This window comes from Thunnus albacares, chromosome 12, assembly GCF_914725855.1.
Source record: "Thunnus albacares chromosome 12, fThuAlb1.1, whole genome shotgun sequence".
NCBI classification, from domain to species: domain Eukaryota; kingdom Metazoa; phylum Chordata; class Actinopteri; order Scombriformes; family Scombridae; genus Thunnus; species Thunnus albacares.
The window spans coordinates 706,371-727,783 of NC_058117.1; the positions used below are offsets into that span (position 1 = coordinate 706,371).

Consider the following 21,413-nt stretch of genomic DNA (forward strand, 5'->3'; position numbering starts at 1 on the left):
ATCACAGGCTATCACTTCTCCCTTTCGTCACACCAATGCCACGACCATAGCTGCCAGTAGTTCTAGGATGCTGAGCACATAACTTGAAGCTGACAAGACGGATTTTCGTGTGATCTTGTGATCTTTTCGAATCCAGTTGCCTCACCAGGTAACCTTAAGAGGCCAGTTCACCCAAATAAATAAACACACTTTCTAGTTTCCCTCTAGTGGTATCTGTCATGGAGATATCAGATTTATTTGTCCAGGTTAGCTAGCTGCTTCCAGTTTTCATGCTAAGCTAAGCTAACCACATCCTGTTCCAGCTCTGTACTTAACACATGAGATGAGACTGATACCCATCTTCTCATCTCACTATTTCCCAAAATACCTAACCATTACTTACTGACTTACTTACTTACTTACTACTGCAATCTGACACCTTTTCTCAACATATTTGCAGCATACAGTGTTCAATGTAACACCCTCAGGTACTACTGTACTAATAGGACACTAACCTGTAGTCGTATCTCCCTTAAGTTCCTGGTTATGTTGACAGAGTGTGGCTGTCCATTGGCCACGTTGCGGTGGTCAACATCTATGGTGTAAGGTTCTGTTAGCCCCCCAAGGCTGTAGCGGATCTGGAGAGTGCCTGGACACATACATACACAGACACAGAGTATGTTTTAACACAGGATAATAATGTAACCACATAAAAACCTCATAAAATATATCTTTTTATATAGATAAATGAATAAATAAAAAACTGGATCAGGTATGATGCTGATGAGCCCACCATTGTGCCTGAGCACCACAGCCAAGTAGTCCTGAGTCCTGGAGCTGATGTAGACCAGGATGCTGGGAGTGCTGGAGGTGCTGAAGCTGAACACCAGCTCTTCCTGAGTCAGGTTGGCCTCACTGGGAACACCAACACTTGACAGGCTCTTCACCTCCTGCAACGCAAAAGGTCCTGCCTCTGGCAGAAAGTCATAACGCACAAGGGTTCCTGTCTCAAAGTAGCCGCCCACATCTAACACACACGCACACACAAACAGCAGCAGAAGAAGAAAGGGAAACAAAACATCATACAAGTGTTGATAACTTTGTTGTTGCATCTAATCTTATTTAATCCCGTGCTGGAGGCCATACCGTCAGTGCAGAAGGGTCCATCGTATGCTGTGAGGGAGCAGTCACAGGAGTATCCATTGTACTGCTCCACACACTTCCCTCCATTCCTGCAGTGCATCCCGTAGCTGCTGCAGTGGCCCTGGCAGCCTGGATTCACCCCTGGAGTCACCTTTGCCCTCTCCTCCAGGTTATAGGTCACACCATTCATCTTCAGAGACCGCATGCAGCCCAGGAAACCCCTCTGACCACCCGAGGCACCTGGGAAAAAAGACATGAAGCATAGCATTAATTCAGACAGAGCACAGCTGTTTCATTCCTGGTTCACAATCAATGGTCATTCGATGCTCTGTGTGGCCCGTAATATCCAAATATTTATGTGTGTGTGCAATATGGAAATTTGAAAGGAGCTGGCAGAATTGCAAAATTCTACATAAACTGAATGAGGCTCTATAGAATATGATGCATAAACATGATGAACATGTGGGCGGCTGTGGCTCAGGAGGTAGAGCAGGTCGTCCACTAATCTGAAGATCAGCAGTTCGATTTCCGGCTCCTCCAGTTGGCATGTCGATGTGTCCTTGAGCAAGATACTTAACCCCTAATTGCTCCTGATGGCTGTGCCATCAGTGTGAGAATGTGTGTAAATGATTAGATTTCCTCTGATAGGCAGGTTGGGACCTTGCATGGTAGCCTCTGTACCTATTCAGCATGTGAATGGGTGAAGGTGAAAGTAGTGTAAAAGCGCTTTGAGTGGTCGGAAGACTAGAAAGGCACTATACAAGTACAGTCCATTGACCATTTGAACATCATTATGATCTCATTAGTTATATAATAAATACAATGAGAGCTAAGGAGCTTTGTAGATTTCAGTGCATTTCATGACTAGTAAATCATAAATGTTGTCTGTATGACCTTATAAAGAATTGGTTAGAATGAGCATGTTAAAATTAAAATGTGCTGAGTTAGAAGTGTTAAAATGTTACAATGTTACAATTTCATTTAGCAGATGCTTTTATCCAAAGCAACGTACATTTGATTCAAGGGAATGGGAAGGTGTGTCCAAACTTTTGACTGGTCATCATCATCATGTGCCATACTCTGCCAGAGCCTCAGTCACCACTTTCTTCCACTGCGATCTGTCAGTCAAACTTCTTGCATCTCTGGCAGTGAGGCTGGTCCACTTCTTAATGTTGTCAATCTAAGTTATCCTCTTTTTGCCTTCAACCACAATGTCTTTTAGTGTGTCATCAGTTCTTGAGATGTGTCTGAAATAGCAAGTTTCCTTTCGATAATGGTTTACAGAAATATTGGTTTCATGCCAATCTTTTCTATGATGAAATCATTGGATTTTCTTTCAATGTATGATATCCTGAGGATCCGTCTCCACATCTCAAATGCTGTCAACTTCTTTTCATCAGCTACTTTAGGGGTCCATGTCTCACAGCCATACAAGGCTACTGGCCAGACGAGACTCTTGAGGAGGTGTATCTTGGTGCCAGTGCTCACAGATCTATCTTTCCATATCTTTCCATAGTTTGGCAGTGCTTGTGTGTGCCATTGCTATCCTTTGCCTTATTTCCTTGCTGCATTTGTTTGTGTCATTTAGTTCTGCATCAAGGTATGTAAAGGTGGACGCTTGTTCGATCTTGTTGTTTCTGATGTAGATGTCAGCAACTGCATTTTTGCTTACCACCATAACTTCGGTCTTTTTGACATTTATCAGCAATCCAAACTCAGCAAACACTTTTGCAACATTTTTGAGTAGTGCTTATTGGTCTTCTTCTGTTGTGGCTAGCAGGGCTGTGTCATCTGCGTATCTCAAGTTACTGAGGGTTCTTCCTCCTACTTTAATGCCAGTATTGTCTGAAATTGCCAGTCTAATGATCATCTCCGTGTAGATGTTAAAGAGGTGTGGAGAAAGAATGCAGCCTTAGCGGACTCCTTTCCCATTGTAGAATGATTCATTCTCACCAGATGCGGTCTGAAGGCTGGAGGATCGCGTAGCATACAGTGTTTCAGTCGAACGCATTTGAGTAGTCGATGAAGCAGATGTGCAAGGGCGTGCTGACCTCTCTCATTTTCTCTATTATTAGACACATGTTGAAGAGCTGGTCCCTGGTACCATGGCCACTCCTGAGGCCAGCCTGTTTGAGTGCAATTTCTCTGTCAACGTAGTTCTTTATTCTCTCAGAGATGATTATGAGTAGAACCTTGCTGGCATGTGATATCAATGTAATTGTTTTGTAATTACTGCACTGAAGGACATCCCCTTTTTGGGAGTTGGAATGTAGACAGATTTGCACCATACTGTAGGCTATTTGCGAGTCCTCCAGATCGTGCAGACGATGTGGTGCAAGATGTGGGCCACTGAGGATCCTGTTGCTTTCAGTAGTTCTGCTGGTGTGTTGTCTGGACCAAGTGCTTTTTTTCTTTTTCATCTTCTCAATTGCTCTTTTTCCTCTGACAGTAGCAGCTCTAGTTCATGTTCTAGTGTTATTGACTTTGTCACAGTTTTCGTTCTTGTGATTCTCATAGAGTTTCTTGGTGTACTCAAGCCACTTTTATTGCACATCTGCATCTTCTGTCAGAATTTTTCCTTCCTCATTTTTGATTGCACCAATTCTTGGTGTGAATATCTTGCTGTTGCCTTTGTTGGCCTCATTTTACATTTTGGAACAGATACATTGTTGTAGGTGTGCCGCTTTGTCATCCTTTAGTGTCGTTGTACTTCACGTTTCAGCTCTTTTGACCTTTCACCAATCTCTTCTTTTCTACTGCATCCATGGAAAATGTTTCTCTGTTGCTGATGTCAGAGCATCTCTTGTTGCCTTTCGAAGTTCTTCTGGTTTGACCTCTTCTTGTGAGTTCATAGGGGCTTCAAAACTGTTGCAAACCTCTATGTTGAAAGAGTTTGGTATATCTGAGATCATAATCTGACTGGTGGTTTTACTCATTTTACGTTCTTAAATATGCTTCATCTTGGCCATCAGCAGTTGATGGTCGGTGTCACAGTCAGCTCCCAAATATGTCCTGCATTTCAGAATATTTGATTTTCATCTTTGTTGGTGAGGATTTAATCAATCTGGTTTTACCATCAGGAGCTGTCCATGTGTATTTGCGTTGGGGGTGATGATCAAACATTGTGTTCATTATACAGAGGTGGTTTTCTTTGCAGAATTCAACTAGCTGTGTCCCCCGCTCATTTGGTGTTCCTGGACCATTGACTTCCTTATTCAGAGATGTTTGACCTATTTTTGCACCTAGAATGAGCACAATGTCATTATTCGGAGTATCATCAATGAGACCTTGCAGGTTGTTGTAGTACTCTTCCTCCTCTTTATCGCTAGTTGGTGAATAGTTAACAATGAGTGTGATTGGGAAGGGCTTGCACTGTATGCGGATGGGCATTATTCATTCATTCAATGGGTTGTAGCCTAGTACTGCTTTGGCTATATATTGCTTCAAGATGAACAACTGCTCTTCCTCCTTCCTCAGATCCAGAGTGGTACACTACACTACACACACACTACAGTAGCTGTTCTTTGTCGTAAAATGGCCTCTGCCAGACTATCTGACCTCTGTTATTCAAATGATGTCACAGCCAATTCTGCCGATTTCATCAATGAGAAGGTGAAGTTTCCCTGTGCTTCTTAGAGTGCAAACATTCCAAATGCCAATATTAATGTAATGTTTGCTAGGTCTGAGGCTCTTCATTCCAGCACTGGTTGTATCAGACTCTGAGGTTCCTGAAAGAGGATTTCCCCGAGAGGTACTTAGAGTGCCACCAGCCTCTTCCCCAGTAGCATTGTTACCGTGGTACAGCCTGTGGGTCTCACTGGCCACTGAATGGCTTTTGTCATTCATTGATCGTGTCATAGGGTGAAAGTGGTCTTGGAGGAAAGAGACTACTGTGAATGGTCCCCCAAGTCCTTCTCACAGCGCAGTGGTCACTCACTGACTGATTTAACCAGCCATTCATGCCATTATGGCATTCTTCCGCCTGCACAGTTGACATTATTGCCAATGACCTGCCCAGTTCCTCTGCCAATGCTGTCATCCACTGTAACCCTAGTGAGGGAGGCTGACAGGTGCTAGTCCTTGCCCAAGGGGACACCTGGGGGTATTAGCAGTAGTTAAGAGGCACTCCATCGTCATTGCAGACTCCTATGCCTGGGTGCAGTTTTACTTCTTACCCAGGACCTTTGACTGGTATATATAAATTCAAATGATGCTTGTACTGTATAGAGTGGCACAGATACAAATACAATGTATGTCTATTGATAATGTTTTTTTCCCAGTTCTCTGCCTGAGTTTGTTTATCTAATTTCCTGCCCAGAATCTCCTCCTGATCCTCTAGCATACAGCTCCTTTGATTCTGGTCCTCCTCTGCCCGGTTTCTTTCAGTGCTCGTTTTTTACAGCTTACTTCTGATGGGGCCGTGCAGTCACATTCTACAACTTCTTTGTGGCCCTGTTTGTTTCCCCTGGGTCTACAGTCATCCTTCTGGGTGTCCCACCTTTTCTCCAGCATTCTTCCCATCTGTCTGTACATTGGTGTACTGGGCACTCCTCCTCAACTCATAAAGTCAGGAAATATCACGTGACAGTGTTGAATTTATCAGGAATATACTATATGTGTGGATGGTCATAAAGCCAGGCATACCCTCAAGTACAGTATTTGTTACTGAAAAAAACATAGTTATTATTAACTGGTAGATTGTCCGTTATCTTTTGCAGTGACTGTTACAGGGACCAACAGGATCATACCATGGGACTACCTGATATGGTTGGACTGTCAGGAGATGTAGACAGAGTCTTAAGGACTCAGCACTTACCACAAACCATTCAACATCTTCAGATCTCTATTGATACACACTAAAGGCACAACCTTCCTGAGAGCAAGACTGGAGTGGTCTATGACATCACATGTGACATCTGTGGAAAACACTACATCAAGTGTGTGTGTGTGTGTGCGTGTGTCTTACCAACATATAGATCACTGTAGAACTCCAGTTTTGTGTGTCCCTGTGGGGGGGTAAGTCTGACTTCTCTGTACTGCCCATTAAGCTGCAGCACTGCCTCTTTGATGTTCTTCTCAGCTTCCACACGATGCCATTGGTCATTGTTCAGAGGCACCGGCGAGTGGACGCTGAGCTCCACCCGCTCACTGCCAACATCAAAGGAGAAGGAGACCACCGAGCCTCCTGGGAGCACCAGGGTAAGAATCAACATTTCATCAACATTTTAAGACTTCAGGAGAAGATTTTACCTAAATACAAGGTATATCCATGATTTTTCACAACAAGCACAATCTCTTAAAACATATGTACTTTGGGCAAATGAAGATATTTGCTTTAATATTTAGTTTTCATAGAATTTTCTATGAGTTAGTGTCTGACATACCAAGCAAGCAAACACATTTCTTACATCCCTCATTCATCACTAAGCACTAATCCCTTAAAAAAACTGGCCAAATAACATCCTGAGTGAACTAACCCGCTTACATTTCTTAGTCAAATAACACAGTTAAATGACAGTATTTCCTACCCATGCTAATGTACACATGACACTAAAGCCCCAGCTCCTAGTGAAAGTATCAAAAATGTCACTAACATTGCAGAGAGCACAGCATGCCTTCATCATGTTGATTAATATTTATTTGCATTGATTGCGTTTTAATTTAAAAAAGCAATCATATCTCATCTAGCCATGTTTAATTCTTGTCAAGAAGATTCTAACATCTTGTGCAGTGTACACGCACAGACACATACACACACACACACACCTTGGAGTTCAATGTGAAGGAAGTTGGTGGTTCCCAGGTTCTCTAGAAAGACCCCATGAGTGGAGGAAGTCTTGAAGTAGAAGGAAATATCAGTGCTGGTTTCTCCTCTGAAGGAAGGAAAGTGGAGGTAGGAGGCAGGGCTGGTGAAGGATGCTGCATTCCAGTAGTTCCCTTCAGAAAAAAACACCAGAACTGAATGAAAATAATAATGTTACTCTGATGATGTGAAAAAGGTCAGTGTCCGGTAGATTGGTGTCAAAGTGAAAATGAAAGTTTTCTTGCTATTATTGTATTATGTGTGTGTGTGTGTGTGTGTGTGTGTGTGTGTGTGTGAGACACATCATGTACGTACGAATACATACACATACAAACATCTGCTTCTTTATCCTTTTTCATCAGTATGAGAAAAGGATCAACAATATGGAAGAAGGAGGGCAGAATGCAATGTAATGGAATTACTATAGGCCTTTCTTGGCAGGGAAGGTGTTGTTACATGGGGTATGATGTCATGAGATTGGATCCTATAGGTGGGTGTAAGAGACTCTGCGCAGTAGGGCTGTGTGATATGATGATATATATCGTGTGACAAGAGAAAAACATCTATCATTTCATATTATACTCTATCATTTATATCGTTATGGCACATATCACACTCTTTCTAGCAATATTTGACGTCATTTGGAGTCTGTCCATGTTTGTGTGGATTACATTAATAAATTACTCTTTTTGGCTGACTTTGCAAAGCTTTTATTGCACTTACAGTAACAGAGTTTAGTTGACATCAACTCTCTAACTCTCCACCACTGTCTGTCTCTACTCTGCTGCACTGCACACACATGGAAGGCTGAGAAACAGCAGAGAGGAGAGAAGCAGCTAGTCGGCGACCATAAATGACAGCAAAACGCAGTAGAGACTGTCTTTATTTATGTTGTTTACCAAATTTATGTGCACTTGTTTCATTTCAGCTCAGTGCAAGAGTCTCTGCTGCATTTTGCTGTCACTGATGGTCGCGTTACTCTCCTCTGCTCTCTATGGTTCACCGAGGGAAGGGCTGAGCCCTCTGTGTGTGCTGCACACAAAGGAGAGACAATGAACCAGGTGAAGTACTCAAATTGATGACAACTACTGTAAGTGCAATAAAAGCTTTGCAAGTAAAAAGCCAAGAAGTGTAATTTAATCCTCACAAAGAATAGAAAGACGGCATGGGAGGGGCAAATTTAATTCAATTTAGTCATTGAATTAAAATGTGCAATATCGGGCTAGGTATCATAATCGGGATATGAAATGACCTACATCGGGATATGCGAATTTGGTCATATCACCCGGCATACTGGGAAGGATGCACAGACTCACAGTCATTATATAGGTCTGTAGGCTAATATAGAAAGAAAAATATCCTAAACTCACTGTGAGTAGCTACAATAAAACGCATGTCACACCCTGAATGGACTTTTGTATGTTTTTTGGACTCTTTGTGTTTTTGTTATCCATCTGATGCCCTCAGACTTGTTTGTTTGTTGTTTGTGTTTTTAGTTGGACTTTTTGAGGGACTCTTTCATTTGTGTTGCACTTATCTGGATTTGGTTTTCTCTGTTTCCCTTGTGTGTTTTCTCCTCCTGTGTTCATGTGCTCCTCCTCTCACCTGCCCTGCACTACCCTTGTTAGCCATGCCCTGCTCTGTGTCTTCCCCACACCTGCCCTGTATCAGTCTTGTAAGCCCTGCCCTGCTCCCTGTTTCCCTCAGCCAATCACTCCCAGCCTGCACTTGTGTCTTGTCACCTGTTCTCCATTCCCTGATTAGTTTGGTGTGTATTTATAGTCTAGTTTTGAGTTCAGTTCTTGTCGAGTCGTCTGTGCATGTTCCTGTATCTCAGTGTCTCCTGTGACTTTTTGAACCATGTCATTAAATATTCTGCACCGTATCCTGCCTGCCTGCTGTCTCTTGCGTTTGGGTCCACCTGCTCCACTCACCAACCTGACAGGACGACTCGACCAGTAATGGACCCAGCAGAGACAAACCATTTCAAAGGAACCTGTCTGGCACTACTGGGGGGACCTCGATCAGCCAGACGGGCCTCCAAGCTTGCCAGCCACCAGCATTCTGTTTCTTCCATGCCTGACATTCCAGCTCAGATGACTCTTTTTGAATACTTTTGCTATCAGGCATCCAAGACTGCTAGCAAGGAACCTGCTAACCTGCAGCATGCTAGCCACTGGCCTGCTAGCTTTCAGCCCACACCCTGGACTGCTCACAACAAGCCAGCCCCCACGTCTGCTAGGCTTGGGTTCGTGAGCCTGCTACCGGCCGGTCCTGGACCATCTCCAGCCTAAAACCCTTACTTGGGCACCCGCCTGGCTCTGGGAGGCCCTCGGAGCTTCAACCAGAACTCTTGTCGTCAAAGCAGACAACAGCACTGCTCCTTGGGTCGCCTTGCCACCCTGCCTGTTCAATCCAGAACTACTCCTTCATACCCCACCGAGATGAAGCGATCTCCTGTCCCTGCTGGCGTGCAGCAACCCTCTGTTCCTGCTGGCGTGCAGCAACCCTCTGTTCCTGCTGGCGTGCAGCAACTCTCCGTTCCTGTTGACGTGCAGCAACTCTCCGCTCCTGCTGGCGTGCAGCAACTCTCCGTTCCTGCTGGCCTGCAGCAACCCCCCGTTCCTGCTGGCGTGCAGCAACCCCCCGTTCCTGCTGGCGTGCAGCAACCCCCCGTTCCTGCTGGCGTGCAGCAACCCCCCGTTCCTGCTGGCGTGCAGCAACCCCCCGTTCCTGCTGGCGTGCAGCAACTCCCCGTTCCTGCTGGCGTGCAGCAACTCCCCGTTCCTGCTGGCGTGCAGCAACTCCCCGTTCCTGCTGGCGTGCAGCAACTCCCCGTTCCTGCTGGCGTGCAGCAACTCCCCGTTCCTGCTGGCGTGCAGCAACTCCCCGTTCCTGCTGGGCCGTCACAGCAGTCTTCTGTTCCTGCTGGGCCGTCGCAACAGTCTTCTGTTCCTGCTGGGCCGTCGCAACAGTCTTCTGTTCCTGCTGGGCCGTCGCAACAGTCTTCTGTTCCTGCTGGGCCGTCGCAACAGTCTTCTGTTCCTGCTGGGCCAGTTCCCCATTCCTGAGCTACGCCAATCCCCCATTCCTGAGCTGCAACCATCCTGTCCTTGTCCACCTGAAGTCATGGAGTCACTGGTCATTGGTTTCCTGTGCGGCTGTTTCCTCTGGCTCCCGGTTCCCTGTGGTTCTGGCTTTCCCAGGAGGGCCAGGTCTCCACTTCCTGAAACCCCTGTGGCGTCGCCCTCCGAGCCTGCAGCAGCATCCCCAGTGTCTCCGCCCCCAGAGTCTGCAGCAGCATCCCCGTGGCTCCGCCCCTAAAGGGGCCCAGCCGTCGCTTTCCCTGTCGGCCTGCAGCCATACCTCCAAAGGGGCTCTGCCTTCGCCTTCCCTGTCGGCCTGCAGCCCGACCTCCAAAGGGGCTCCGCCTTCTCCTTCCCTGTCGGCCTGCAGCCCGACCTCCAGAGGAGTCCCCCCTTCGCTGCCGGCCCCCTGCCCCCTGCCCGGCCTCCTGAAGGGTCCCGCCTTTGCTGCTGGCCTCCTGCAGGGTTTTGCCGTAACCGCCAGCCTGCAGTCCCATTTCCAGAGGGTTTCTGCCTTTGCTGCCAGCCTGCAGCCCAACCACTGGAGAAGCTCCTCACATCCGGTCACCCTCCCGAGCGACTTCTGCTGCCTGTCCTGCGCCCTTGTCGCCCTCCCGAGCGACTTCACCTGTCTGTCCTGCCTCCAGGCCGTCCTCCAGAGTGACCTCTGCCATCTGCCCTGCACCCCGGTCGTCCTCCAGAGCGACTTCTGCCATCTGTCCTGCGCCCTTGTCGCCCTCCCGAGCGACTTCACCTGTCTGTCCTGCCTCCAGGCCGTCCTCCAGAGTGACCTCTGCCATCTGCCCTGCACCCCGGTCGCCCTCCAGGACTGTCCTCCTTTGGCCTCCTCCTCCCCCCATCTTGCGTCAACTGTCCATCCTGTGTCCCTTGGTGGCATTTGTGGGACATCTGGGATCCGTCCCTAAAGTGGGGGGGTGCTGTCACACCATGAATGGACTTTTGTGTGTTTTTTGGACTCTGTGTTTTTGTTCTTTTGACTTCCTTGCTTTTTGTTATCCATCTGATGCCCTCAGACCTCCTTTTTTTAGTTGGACTTCTTCAGGGACTCTTTAATTTGTGTTGCACTTATGTTGCCTGGATTTGGTTTTCTGTTTCCCTGGTATGTTTTCTCCTCCTGTGTTCATGTGCTCCTCCTCTCACCTGCCCTGCATTACCCTCGTTGGCCCTGCCCTGCGTCTTCCCCACACCTGCCCTGTATCAGTCTCGTCAGCCCTGCCCTGCTCCCTGTTTCCCTCAGCCAATCACTCCCAGCCTGCACTTGTGTCTAGTCACCTGTTCCCCATTCCCTGATTAGTTTAGTGTGTATTTATAGTCTAGTTTTGAGTTCAGTTCAGTCATCTGTGTATGTTCCTGTGTCTCAGTGTCTCCTGTGACTTTTTGAACCATTTCATTAAATATTCTGCACCATATCCTGCCTGTCGCTTGCGTTTGGGTCCACCTGCTCCACTCACCAACCTGACAGGATCTTAATTTGACAACACATAAAATATCATCAGGAACTTTTCATCTATGTCTCTGAATTTCTGAACTGGATGTTATAAGAATATTATTAAATATAAAATGACCAACTTAGTAAACTAAGTTGGGTCCACTAAGTCTGATGTCACATATCCATGCGGTTTAGCACTGAGGATACGTTCTACCTCAATCAGAAGAGTAAGTAGAACTTCTTCCAGTAGAGCTTCGGTCCCAATTACTACCCGGAGAGCATTTTTGATCAGGCAGATTTCACACTCCCACATGCCTCCAAAGTGGGGAGCTCCAGGTGGGTTGAATTAGAATAGGAATGGATGCACTATCTTCACCACATAGGGCCCAAAGCAATCGACTCCTGTCGAGAAGAACAGAAGCTGGAAGAGTCTCAAACGGGTGGGTGGCAGGTCTGCCATTACTGGTACATTGGGTTGTCCTCTCCATCTCTGACTGTAGAACCCAGTACTGGTGCCTGAGCTCAACAAACACTCAATCAGGCCCGGGATGCCGCAGTTGTGAATCCACTGTTTTAATGAGTAGACTTGTCAGGTATGCATTCATGTACCATTAATGCATGTTGCTAACTTGGCTTGGCAGGAAACCCCGGGATCCACGCTGTGAGCCTTTGCCATGGGAGTGGTGCGGGGATGGTGGTGTGGTCCTGTTGGTGTCCTCCTTTGACTATTGCTGCTATTTGTTATTCCTTGTCGTATCTCTATTATTATTATTATTGTTATTGTTATTATTGTTGTTATTCTGCTTCTCTGTGTCCCCCTGGCTAATTGTGGGGTCGGAGCTGTTAGAGTGAGCCCACAGAACATGCCTTTCTTCAGTTCATCTGCCTCTTCTTGCTCAATTAAGCTTGGCAGTCTTGGCCAGTCCTCCGGATGACAAACCAAAGAAGGGGGTCCTTGGAGCCATGGTTTGGGATAGTAAGCTCAGCCAAAGTCTTACCTCTCGTAGCATCATCAGCAGTGTCATTGACTGAGATACCAAACCTCTATTCACAAAGGTGAGTGAGCTCCTGTATTTCAGTGACTCTGGTTCTAACAAAGACTTTGAACCTACAGGTTTCTGACTTCTACCAGGCCAAAACTGTCATTGAATCAGTCCAGAGATAGGTTTTGTGAATGAGCAGTGTCATTTCTTTGTGTAGGAGGGAGGAGAGTTGGGCTCCGGTTGATGCTCCACACAGCTCTAACCGTGGCATCAACAGTTGTTTCTTAGGAGCAAGCCTGGAACGCGCTATCACAAAGGTTACATGGATCTTGCCTTCACTTTCCATTACAAGGTAAGCTGCTGAAACATACGCTTGATCCAATGCATCGCAAAACACATGTAAGCTGTATTCAGTGGTTTCAGGGCTCAGCTCCATCAATGTGTACATCCGTGGTAGTGTGATGTTACTCAGCTTTGGTAGTTCTCTCTCCCATGTGGCCCAAGCATCCAGGAGGTCAGGAAGAAGGTTTGGATCCTCCCAGTCCCTTTTCTTTGCCCATAATTTCTGAAGGATAACTTTGGCCCGGGTAGTAATGGGGATTATCACACAGGGTCATACGGGGTGGCTAGTGCCTGGTACATATTGTGCAGAGTGGGAGAGGACACCTTCACTTTATAGCCAAGCCGTTTGAGAGACAATTCCAGCTCAGTCCCAGAGCAGGTTCTTGGGTGTCACTTGGGCTTTTCCAGATTTTTTCAGATCTGGCATCAGTTGGGAGATGTTAGACTGCCCTTTGGTCTTTAGTTGCCCATTGTCTTATCTCGAACCCCCTAGCTGATAATAGGTCGCGTAACTTATCTACAAAGGAAATTGTCTCTGCGGCAGTTGGAAAGCTCAGAGGGAAGTTGTCAACATAAAACGACTCCTTTAGAGCTTGCATTATGTCCTCATTTCCAGTTATGTGGTCCTGTACATGTTTCTGCAACGCAAACATAGTGCAGCAGGGGCTGCTAGTGGCTGCAAATGGCAGGACCTGCCACTGATAGGCATCTGGTGGTCCATCTCGTCTCAAGTTTCTCCAAACAAACCTCACAAGGACTTGATTCTCTGGTAGAAGGCATACCTGGTGGATCCGGCAACAGCTGGTCATTGAGGGATAGCCCTTGATATGAGAATGAGCAATTGAACACCAGCCGGTGTTTCCCATTATGCTCAACAATGTGATGAGGGATGAACCATGACTCATGTGTTTCAGCTACTTCATCCATACAGATTTTTCTGCCATACCCAACATATAGTAGTTTCCTTATCTGCTACTCATAGATGTTGGCCTTAACAGGATCTTTCACCAACAGCCTTTCAGTCCTCCTCAAAAGGACCTCAACTGTTGCTTTCAGAATGGGGGCTCCCTTGATGTGGGGCAGTGGTGTTGTATACCTCAGTGTATCTCCGACCTTCACTCAAATAGTGCATGCTTCCAGGAGACTAATAGCGTCCTGATCCTGATGGAAGCGGGTAACCAGCTATCCACTCCTGAAGGGCAGGACAAAGACATGCCAAAGGAGCTCCACATGTTGATGGAAGTCATCTGGTGTTGATTTGATAGAAATTAAATGCACAATATGTAATTTCAGCCGCTAGGGGTCTCTCAATCAAAACAATAACAAAAGATGGAGTGTGATGACGGTGTGAAGTAGCAAGGGATCATGGGAGTTGTTGTCTTCATTGTTAAATAACCAGCTTCACCGGGATAAGATTACTCCAGTGTTAATCATTCAGGATGTTTTTACTGGGAGCCGAATTACCTGCAGAGATCTCCTCCTCTCCAGAATAAAGCTGTTTCACCTAAAAAAAATCAGTGTTTCTCCAACGATGTACGGTGACTACCGGACGTCCGGTACGGGCTGTTAGCCGAGCTACTGCTAACACTTGTTCGGTTTATTTCTCTTATAACTTTAGATTCAGACGTTAGGGTGGTTTCTCCCGGGAGCTGAATTATCCACAGAGGTCTCCTCCTCTCCAAAAACAAACGTACACGCAGATTAAAATTGTCAAAATACTAATTAACGCTGTTTTACCTAAAAAATCAGTGTTTCTCCAACGATGTATGGCGACGACCGGACGTCCGGTACGGGCTGTTAGCTGAGCTGCTGCTAACGTTTGCCCAGTTTATTTCTCTGATAACTTAAGATCCAGACGTCCAATGACTAAAATCCTTCTTTAGGCTAAAAGATATATTTAAAAGCAACCTAAATTTATCATGAAAATGTGGCTTAAAACTGAATAAAAGTCAATTCATAACAGTTTCTGTGGAACAACCACAACACCTAATTATTATCTTGTATATGTGTAAGTTACTCTTTGGTAGACGCCATTGTAGCAGACAAACACAGCGCCGCCATATACATCTTGTGAGTGTTTACTCTTTGGTAGAGGAGGTATGACGCCATTGACATGCGACCAAATGAAACAGTCCGTTACTTTGATTAAATTACAGATTTCTCTGGGTTTGAAAATTGTTGGAAACATTTGGGATAATGTAAGTACACAAAAATTCAACAAAATATATAACATAGGTCTAGTTGGTTTTAGACATTTTACTGTGAAATAATTACATATTATACCTTTAAGTAGCAATTGGTTGGGGCTCAGTGTGGGGTAAGGCCATTTGGCCCTTGATGTGCTCACCCAAGCTTTATGTGAACCACTGCTGGCCCACCATTAGGGTTAGTGCAAACTGGTTCTTTCTCCACAATCAGGTGGGTTTTGTCTGAGCCGATGTGGAGAAGCAGCTAGACATTAACAAAGGGCTGGATCGGTATCCCTCTAAGATGTTGGTAGCGCTTCTGCAAAAGGGGTACTGGACATGACTGATCTGCAAGAACCAGGCGGCTAGCTGTAAAGGCACTGCGAATGAAATGTCTCTTGGCTGGCTGGATAGTGGATGATAGGTGAAAGTCAACTGAAGCACCAGTGAGCTATATCGTGATAGACTGTCCTCATTGCCATGGACTCAGCTTGACCTACCAGACTGAGTTGATGTGTTGCTTTTTTAAGTATGATGTTGCGCTCAGCACCATCATCAAGTATGGAATAGGTGTCTAGTTACTTACTACCATTCCTTATTATTACAGGAACAACTTTCAGATACACTCCTTCACCTTGTTCAGTAGGTGTGAGGGAGGTTGTCTCGAGTGGCATGAGGAGGTATACCCCTAAGCTTGGCTTTGTGATGACATGCAAGACACGTAGGTGGATTTCCTGACATTCACTTCAAGCCTTTTTGAGTGTACGTATGCATCAGGTCTATGAGTAATGCGGCCACACTTACAATATCTCTTTCCGTGTGATAATTGTAGGGCACTCTGAAAGATAGTGATCATACCTTTACAGAAAAGACATAGCTTTGCTGCTTTCTTTGACTTTGGATTGGAAGGAACTGACTGTGGTCGTGAAACAGGCTCCACAGTAGAGGAGGTATCATTTCCGTGACAGATTGTGACATCTTGCTAGCCCTTTAGCTTTGGCATATTAACTGGTTTGTCCTTTTTTACTGTGCTTGACTTTTCAGGTAAGTTCTGTTGAGCCATTTTGGAAGACAACTGTTACACTTCAGCCTTCATTCTTAGCCATTCTGCAAGATCCCGAAGGTTGTAGGGGTTGAGATTGTATGTCTGCAGTCGACCATGTGCTTGCAGATGCTCTACGAAATTGTTCCTCAAATATTTAGGAAGCTTACTTAGGAGTCTATGCACATGGCCAGTTGACATCAGCTCCAGTCCAGTCAGGCCGTCCAACAAAGTAAACATCCCTACAAGCAGTGCCATCTTCAGATCGGTGAATTCCCTTTCACTATCATTCACCAACTTGGGAAGTGCTGGCACTGGGACTGGTTGAGTAGGGAGTTAAGGCACAGTTGAGAATGGCTGAGGGACTATTGGAGCTGATATCACTGGCTATAAAGTGAATGGATTATATGAGGGATACCCTGGCTGATAGGCTGTCTGAACTGGCTGAGGCTGAGAAACCAGTGCAACTGACAGATGGCAGAAAGGGGGCTGAGCCGCTGCCACAGGTAGGGGTTGATATAATGTTGGCAATCCTATGGATGCAAGCTGATGCACCTGCATCAGCTGGTGCTGAGAAGCTGAAACTGGTGCAGTTGCTGGTGAGGTCAGATATACTGGCATGAACTAACTAGAAGCAAGCATGTACTGAGGATAGGCAGCTGCTGTTGCCAATGGCTGAGTCGCGCCCAGTCCAGCTTTCACTGCAAGGGGATGGGTAACTGGTGCTCCTGACTGTATGCACTGATTGGGTGTGCATGCTTAACGTTGGCTGAAGCACCTGTTGATGGCTCCTCAATAGGTGGGTACCTGCTTGCCCAGTCTCTTGGGTTTGAGATATAATAGGCTGTGCCAAGCTAGGGTTAACTGGCAGGCAGTAGAAGTGGGACCTACTGCCGACAGTAGCGTTGATGGCACCGTTGGTAGTGAAGTGGATGCAATTGTATAGCCCGTTGCTATCACTGGTTACTGGGTGAGAAACTGTGTTGGCCCTGACTGTCCCAATATTGATGTAGACGGCAGTATAGGTGTATTGGGTCCTGTATTGCAGATGATGGGCAAGATTTAAGGGCGTAAACAGACATATGTACTGCACTGTGGGATGTATAAGCTTGTTGAGAGCTTTGGGAAAGATCACAAAGGCTGGAATTTTGTACTGATGAAGGCCCACTAGTTAACTAAATAACCGCTCCAAGTCAACTTCACCACCATCTTGTTTTCCATCTTTAGACCTCCAATCAGAGAGTGACACGGGGGCAAGAATCTCATATGCCTTCAGACTTTAATCCCATAATGACACAGCGACGTAATCTTGAACAAACATTGAGTTGAAATCGCTAGCAGCAGCATATCAATGTTAACATAGATATTTGCATTTACATGTTAGCATATTTACATTAACATAATGGTAGTAGCAGATTAGCCTTAGCATTAGCGAGTTAGCCTTAGCGAGTTAGCCTTAGCACACTAACTTTAACATTGTAGCATTATAACTACTTATGAAGTGATAATGGCAAAAAGAATTAACAACAGCTGAACCTGAACAGCTGAACTCAACCGACTGCAAAAAGAAGTCCGACTGTATGGAAGTCTATGAGAAAATGACCCTACTTCTCACTTGATTTATTACCTCAGTAAACACTTTCCTAATGAGTTTATGGTCTTAATCACTAGTTTTGAGTCTTCTTCAGTATATCATGATCTAAAAAAGTCTTGTCCAGCATTTGGTTGTGGTAAAAGATCCTCTAAGGAGTCAGATGTTCAGTTTTTCCAGCGAGTACATTTTGTTTTAATGGTTTTAGGCCTGTTTTGCGCTAGCAGAAATTAGCATTAGCATTAGCGTTATCACTGTTAACCATAGATTGTAAATGCACTGTTTTAACCAAGCTAGCAGTTAGCGCTATGGTCACCTCCACCCTCTCATCCAAATATGGTCACTTCTGGCCCTAAAAATCAAACATGGCAATGGTCAAATCCAAGATGGCAATGGTCAAATCACTAAACTCAAGGCCTAAAAACGGCAGTTCGCAAACCAATGAGTGATGTCATGGTGACTACTTCCATATTTTTTACAGTCTATGAGCAGACTGCATACAAAGGACCCCCCAGAAGGCCCCCTTAGTTGTCTTAGTCACTGCCTGACCAAATTCCTAAACTGTACCTTATGTATTACTACCACTTGCTTGTGAAAGATGGGGAATTTACAACAGACCTAGCTCTTTTGCGAACACCTCCGCACCTGATGGCCTTATAAAATAAAATAAAATAAAAAAATAAAATCATTATCCGTTTCTGTGCACTCTATGCATGGCCTCTATGCACTGCCTGAACTTAACTTTATGGCACTTGTGTTATCCTCTCCTGACTAGATACTTGCTTGTGTCGTATTAACTCGTGTATGTTGCTTTGGATAAAAGCGTCTGCCAAATAAAATTGTAACATTGTGTGTGTGTGTGTTTGTGTCTGTGTGTGTATGAGATATTGACTCACGGTCCCCATGGCATCTGAGCGGCCCTATTGTTAGTTTGGCTTCAGATCCAGCTCTGCTTGTATCACCGACCACAACCTGACTGACTGGTAAATGGTCTTTATACACCAACAGGCCTGCATCCTCCCTCCTGCACACACACACACACACACACAGACACATGTAAGTCATGTCCAGAACATATAACATATTAAACTAGACAATATCTTAAGCAGTTTTACAAGCATTACAGCAGCCAATCACAAAGATTTCACATATATGTCCAAATAAACTTTATTCAGAACTATAACCACTAATTTGGAAGCAAACATAGAGAGCATGATGATTGCTTTTTGGTAGAACATAAATCCTTAATTGATAGGGTGATGGGGTGGGTTTTTCTGGGCAGTTGACATGTTGAACCCTAATACTCCCCTTTATTAACTCTATCCATCCATCCATCCATTTTCCGCCACATATCTGGGACCGGGTCGTGGTGGGATCAGACTGAATAAGAAAACCCACACATCCTTCACCCCAGCAACACCCTCCACCTCCTCCTGGGGGATCTCAAGGCATTCCCAGGCCAGAAGAGATATGTAGTCCATCCAGTATGTTCTGGGTCTGCCCTGGGGTCTCCTACCAGTTGGATGTGCCTGGAACAACTACAGAGGGGGGCATCCAGGAGGCATCCTAACCACATGCCCAAACCACCTCAGCTGGTTACTTTTGATAGGAAGGAGAAGCGGCTATACTCTTAGCTTCCCTTGGATTGCCGAGCTCATCAGCCTATCTCTAAGACTGAACCCAGACACTCTCCGGAAGAAACTCATTCTTTCAGTCACTACCCAAAGCTTGTGACCATAGGTGAGGGTTGGGACATAGACCAACTGGTAAATTGAGACCTTTGCCTTCCTTTATAAACATTCCAAATTTAACATCTGACAAAACTTAACAATGGTTCAAAGCTTATCTTTGTATCTGGGAACAGTGTGTTATTATTACTAATGAGAAATCATCTTTCTCAGAGAGTTCCACATGGTTCTCTCCTTGGTACACTTCCATTTATATATAAATGACCAGAATTATCTATGCAGACAATACTGTTATAGTGATACTGATTTAGTAGAACTATCTCCTCAGTTTCTATCTATGGCAAAATGGTTAGAAAACAGATTTCTAAAAGCAAACATTAAGAAAAGCATGATAATGTGCTTTTCATCCAGTGGTCCGCCCTTGTCAGAAGCAAACTTACACACAGTGAGTCAAAGCTGAAACAAGAAAAAGTGTTGCAAGATGTAATGGATGTTTAAAATGGACAGTCATTTCGTTTGTTTTGTTTGCCTTTGCTTTTAATTCCACTTATATAGTCCATTTAAAAGCTGGATTGAATTTTGTGTAGTATTAGCATTTCGGACATTGGTACATTGGAAACAAACAACATACATACAATGGATGAAAAGGAATAAAACAGATTTCACTGACATTCTTGTTTTACATTGATTGGATAGAGGAGTCATGTAGTGATATGATGTAGTGAGTTTAATTAGCCAAAGCATTGATGATATCAGTGCAGATTAGTGAGGGTAAGGACTACATTCAAATGTAAATGTAGAAACTTAACTAGTGAAAAGTAAGAACCTGCTCATTGAACAGTGGTCCACTCACCAGGTGCGCAGGTCAGCGTCACAGTTGCAGTAGTGTTTGGGGTCAGTGCAATTGTGTTCGATACCACAGGAACACTTCTGTATCCCTGGTCCTGAACCCCCCCAATAAAAATGTCTTTCATTGGCTCTTCCTACCCACCAGCTAAACGGTACGCCACCTGGAAGTCACACCAACAACATACAGCCAGTTTACTTTCACTTTAGTTAGATCAATATGTGGGTTTTAAATGCTCTAATGCGATTGGTAACAACAGGATAATAATAAGATAAACAGATAGTTGGGGATAGTTGTGAAATCTATAGAGTTTGAAATATGTGTTGACATATTCAACTTATTTAACATATTCATATTCAAATTTGGTTTATATGGCACACATGAACCTCAAAAAGAATATATTTAAATATCCCCTCCAGACATGTTTTAAATCATTGAAAAATACTGCTTGAATATTAATTTGTGTCTGACATGGGTTTTGCATAAAAATGTTCAATTACATGGTTAAAAATGATTAAAATAAAATGTATTCCATCCAGAATGCAGGATCTATGAATATACAAATATTTTTCAAAACTCAAGACTTTTGGGGGATTTTTGGGGGGGTGATTTTTCTCTAATATGTCCAACACTTGAGAGAACCAGAAACTGCTATTTTAGCTGCAGAGGCTGCTAAGAAAGAAATAAGTTGCAAATTGGCTTGAATTTTCATGTCTTGTGTTGAATATTGGGAAAACCGTAAGCATATATGTCACTAATAAGCACAAGAAATATACTTTATGTACATGATCAAAAAATTTGTAAATGACATTAAATACTGTCAAAATTTCATGCTAGTCTAAGGCAAACAAGATAGCATTAACACCAATTATGTTACTTTATAAATAAGCCTTGAAAGTCTTGGATAGGAAACTGCAGCAGTATCTACGTTTGAATTTAGTATTCATTTTTATTGTATTTTTACGAATTGTATTAGTTGAATTAGTGTTTGGGTCTACCTGCAAAGGGACTGCAGATGGAACTTAGCTAGCTAAATCTGGTACAATACATCTCTTTCCCTACATGAGATAAATGTTTTCTTTCATATATGTTCCCTGACAAATAAATGTCAACGACTAAACTGGTTTAATGTCTTAATGTCTCTGGTTTAATGTCTTTTATATGTGCTTTATATGCAATCTTAATCTGAAAAGTAAGTGTTAACTATAGCTGTAAAATAAATGTAGTGGAGATAAAAGTACTTTAAAATTGTACTTAAGTAAAGTACATAAGT

General features: G+C 44.5%; 1 protein-coding gene across 1 annotated transcript in view; it reads right to left on the reverse strand.

Annotated features, from left to right (window-relative positions):
- Nucleotides 1–21,413, reverse strand: part of cntnap2b (contactin associated protein 2b) — a 64,832-nt gene that overhangs the window by 11,768 nt on the left and 31,651 nt on the right. Inside the window, exons 15-21 of the mRNA XM_044367848.1 lie at nucleotides 20,147–20,303; nucleotides 18,502–18,629; nucleotides 6,889–7,059; nucleotides 6,089–6,307; nucleotides 1,126–1,362; nucleotides 773–1,006; nucleotides 495–628 (exon numbers count right to left, since the gene is read on the reverse strand). Of these exons, the coding sequence (XP_044223783.1) occupies nucleotides 495–628; nucleotides 773–1,006; nucleotides 1,126–1,362; nucleotides 6,089–6,307; nucleotides 6,889–7,059; nucleotides 18,502–18,629; nucleotides 20,147–20,303 (1,280 nt within the window). The remainder of the gene's footprint in view (nucleotides 1–494; nucleotides 629–772; nucleotides 1,007–1,125; nucleotides 1,363–6,088; nucleotides 6,308–6,888; nucleotides 7,060–18,501; nucleotides 18,630–20,146; nucleotides 20,304–21,413) is intronic.